The 2,954-nt window shown below is 50.3% G+C and overlaps 1 protein-coding gene across 1 annotated transcript; it reads right to left on the bottom strand.

The window, feature by feature from the left end:
* Nucleotides 1-330: 330 nt before the first annotated feature.
* LOC138861179 (mucin-4-like) lies at nt 331-702 on the bottom strand. Its single transcript, XM_070120065.1, has one exon. The coding sequence runs from the start codon at nt 700-702 to the stop codon at nt 331-333; it is 372 nt and encodes a 123-aa protein (XP_069976166.1).
* Between the last annotated feature and the right edge of the window lie 2,252 nt (nt 703-2,954).

The following is a 2,954-nucleotide window of genomic DNA, read 5'->3' as shown; positions in this document are numbered from 1 at the left end:
TGTTTTTTTTTCTAATGAATATCGTTTAATGGGTAGGAAGTGTTGGATTTTGTGATTTTGAGGTTCTGTTGTTAGGGGAAAAAAAGATTAGGAGAGTGTTCAAAAAGGGGGGAAAAAGCGATTAAAATCGTCGTCGTACATTTCGGAATAGGGCGAAAATACCACGTGCGCGTAAGTTTGTGGTGTGACAATCCGGGTAATAACAGTTTTCTTGATAAAGAAGTCGTCCAGTCATCTTTTTTTCCCCCGGGCCTCAGTATTTGGGAAAAACGCGACAGTGGCAGTATGGTGATATTCACTGTCAGCGTTTTATGATAGTGATGATCGTTGTCATGGTGATGACGATAGCCTCGCCATTGCATTTATCGCCAGCACCATCTTCACGGATGTTGAGTCGCCCTCATGGTGGCTGGTCACATTCATCATCACCAGGGATGTTGAGTCGCCCTCATGGTGGCTTGTCATGTTCATCATCACCAGGGATGTTGAGTCGCCCTCATGGTGGCTGGTCACGTTCATCATCACCAGGGATGTTGAATCACCCTCATGGCTTGTCATATTCATCATCACCAGGGATGTTGAATCGCCCTCATGGTGGCTTGTCATATTCATCATCACCAGGGATGTTGAATCGCCCTCATGGTAGCTTGTCATGTTCATCATCACCAGGGATGTTGAATCGCCTTCATGGTGGCTCGTCATGTTCATCACCAGGGATGTTGAATCGCCCTCATGGTGGCTGGTCATATTCATCATCACTAGCTTTCACCTTCGCTGTCATTGATGGCGGATTCGGCAAAATCTCCGGCCGAGGACCATGGCTGTCGTTTGCAATTGATAGGGGCGTGTGGTTTGCTGGTGATTGCAAGGGCCGTTGTTGCAGCTGTGGGCGTTTAGGCTTCGATGGTTGGGGTGGATGCGGGGGGGGCGGGAGGAAGGTGGGGGAAAAAGGTGGGACAAAGGAGAAGTGGGGGGGGTAGAAAAAAAGGAGGGGGAAGAAGGAGAAGGAAAGGAAAGAAGGGTAAGAATGGGGATAAAAAAAAGATGGAGTAGGGGATGAGGATGGGAAAAGGGAAAGAAAAAAGGATTTTAAAAGGGAGACGGGGGGGGAAAGGGGGGAGGAGGTGGGGGAAACGAGTAGAAAAAGGAGAAGGAGAAGGGTAAGAATGAGAATAATAATAAGATGAAATGGAAGGGGGGGGGAGGAGAACGGGAAAGAGAAAAAGAAGAATAAGAGGTAGAAAATATAAAGAAAGGGGGGGGAGGGGGAAACCGATTGGGTTGGTAAATCGAGATGAGAAAGGGAAAGGGGAAAAAAAGGACGGAGAGGGGGGGAGAAAGGGAACCCAGGGGGGGTTTGGGCCAAAAGGGAAAAGTGACCAGGAAGGGGGGGGTGGGGGGGGGGGGGGAGGAAAGTGATTGGGGTGATTGCGACCGGGTTTTTGGTGGCCGAGTGGATTGCGACGTTGGTTTCTTGGGGGAGAGGGGGGGGGGGGGACATAAAACACACACACACACACACACACACACACACACACACACACACACACACACACACACACACACACACACAAAAAACACACAGACAAAAACAGAAGGAGCAAGACCAAAACAGGCAGATGCAACATACAAGACAGACAAAAAAAAAGAAAAAGGGCAGATAAGGAAATACAAGACAGAAAACAAAAAAAACAAACAGACAGGGCAGACAGGGCCAACGGGCAGAAAGCGAGAAGAACAGACAACAGGACAAACAGACAGACAGAGGGGACAAACAAAGACAGACGGGACAAACAAAGACAGACAGACATACAAGACAGCAGAAAACCAGACAGACAGACAAAAACAGAACAAAAGACAGACAAAATAAAGCAAACAAAGACAGGCACAAAAAGACAAAACAGACAGACAGACAACAAACAGACAAAACAGACAGACAGACAGACTGGCAGCCGGGTGGTGAACGGCCGAGGGGAAATCGGAAAAAGTGTGTCTGGTATGGTTCGGGTTGTTGTGGCGGTTTCCCAAAGGCCCAAAAATTGGGGGGAAGGGGGGGGGGAAGAGGAAGGGGAGGGAAAAGGGGGAGGGAAGGGGGGGGGAGGGGGGGGAGGGGGGGAAAGGGGGAAGGAGGGGGGGAAGGGGGAAAGGGAGGAGGGAAAATGGGGGGAAGGGGAAGAAGGGGGGAGGGAAGAGAGGGAGGGGGGGGGGGAGGGGGGGGAGGAGGAAGGGAAGGAGGGGGGGGAAAGGGAAGGGGGGAAAGGGAGGAAAAAAAGGGAAGGGGGGGAGGAAGAGGATGAAGGAGAGGGGGAATGATGATGGTAGTGGTGGAGGGGGGAGGAGGTTGTGGGAGGAAGGGAAGTTAAATGGAAGGTGAAAAAAATTTTGGGAGGAGGGAGGAGGAGGAGGGAGGAGAAAGAAAGAAGGAGGGGGAGAAGAAAAAAAGAAAAGGGGGGGAGGAAAAGGAGGAGGAGGAAAAGGGACGGAGAAGGGACGAAGGAGGAGAAAGAGAATGAGGATGTAGGTTAGGAGAGCCAAGGAGGGGATGATGAGGCGTGCCGAGCCAGGGACAGGGGTCGCGGCACAAGCGGGTCTCCGCGGGCGACTCCTGCCTTCCCCCCTCCCCCCCCTCCCCCTCCCCCTATTCCCCCCCTTCCTCCTGCTTATCCTTCTCCCCCTTTTTCTCTTTTCTTCTTCATTTTACATTTTTTTTTTCTTTTCGTTTTTCTTTCTTTTTTTTTTTCTCTTTCTTTTCTTTTTTTTTTCTTCTCTTTTTTTTTTCTCCTTTTTTTTTTTTTTTTTTTTTTCTTTCTTTTCTTCCCCTTTTTCATCCTTCTCCCTTACTCATCCTCCTCCTTCTGCTCCTCCTCCCCCCCTTCCCCTCCTTTTTTTCCATCTCCCCCCTTTTCCCCCTCCTCCTCCTTCTCCTCCCTCCTCCCCCTCCTCCATATTCCTCT

This window comes from Penaeus vannamei, unplaced genomic scaffold (assembly GCF_042767895.1).
Source record: "Penaeus vannamei isolate JL-2024 unplaced genomic scaffold, ASM4276789v1 unanchor2271, whole genome shotgun sequence".
NCBI lineage: Eukaryota > Metazoa > Arthropoda > Malacostraca > Decapoda > Penaeidae > Penaeus > Penaeus vannamei.
Note: the sequence above shows the minus strand (reverse complement) of the source record. Positions and strands in the feature narration are given on the sequence as shown.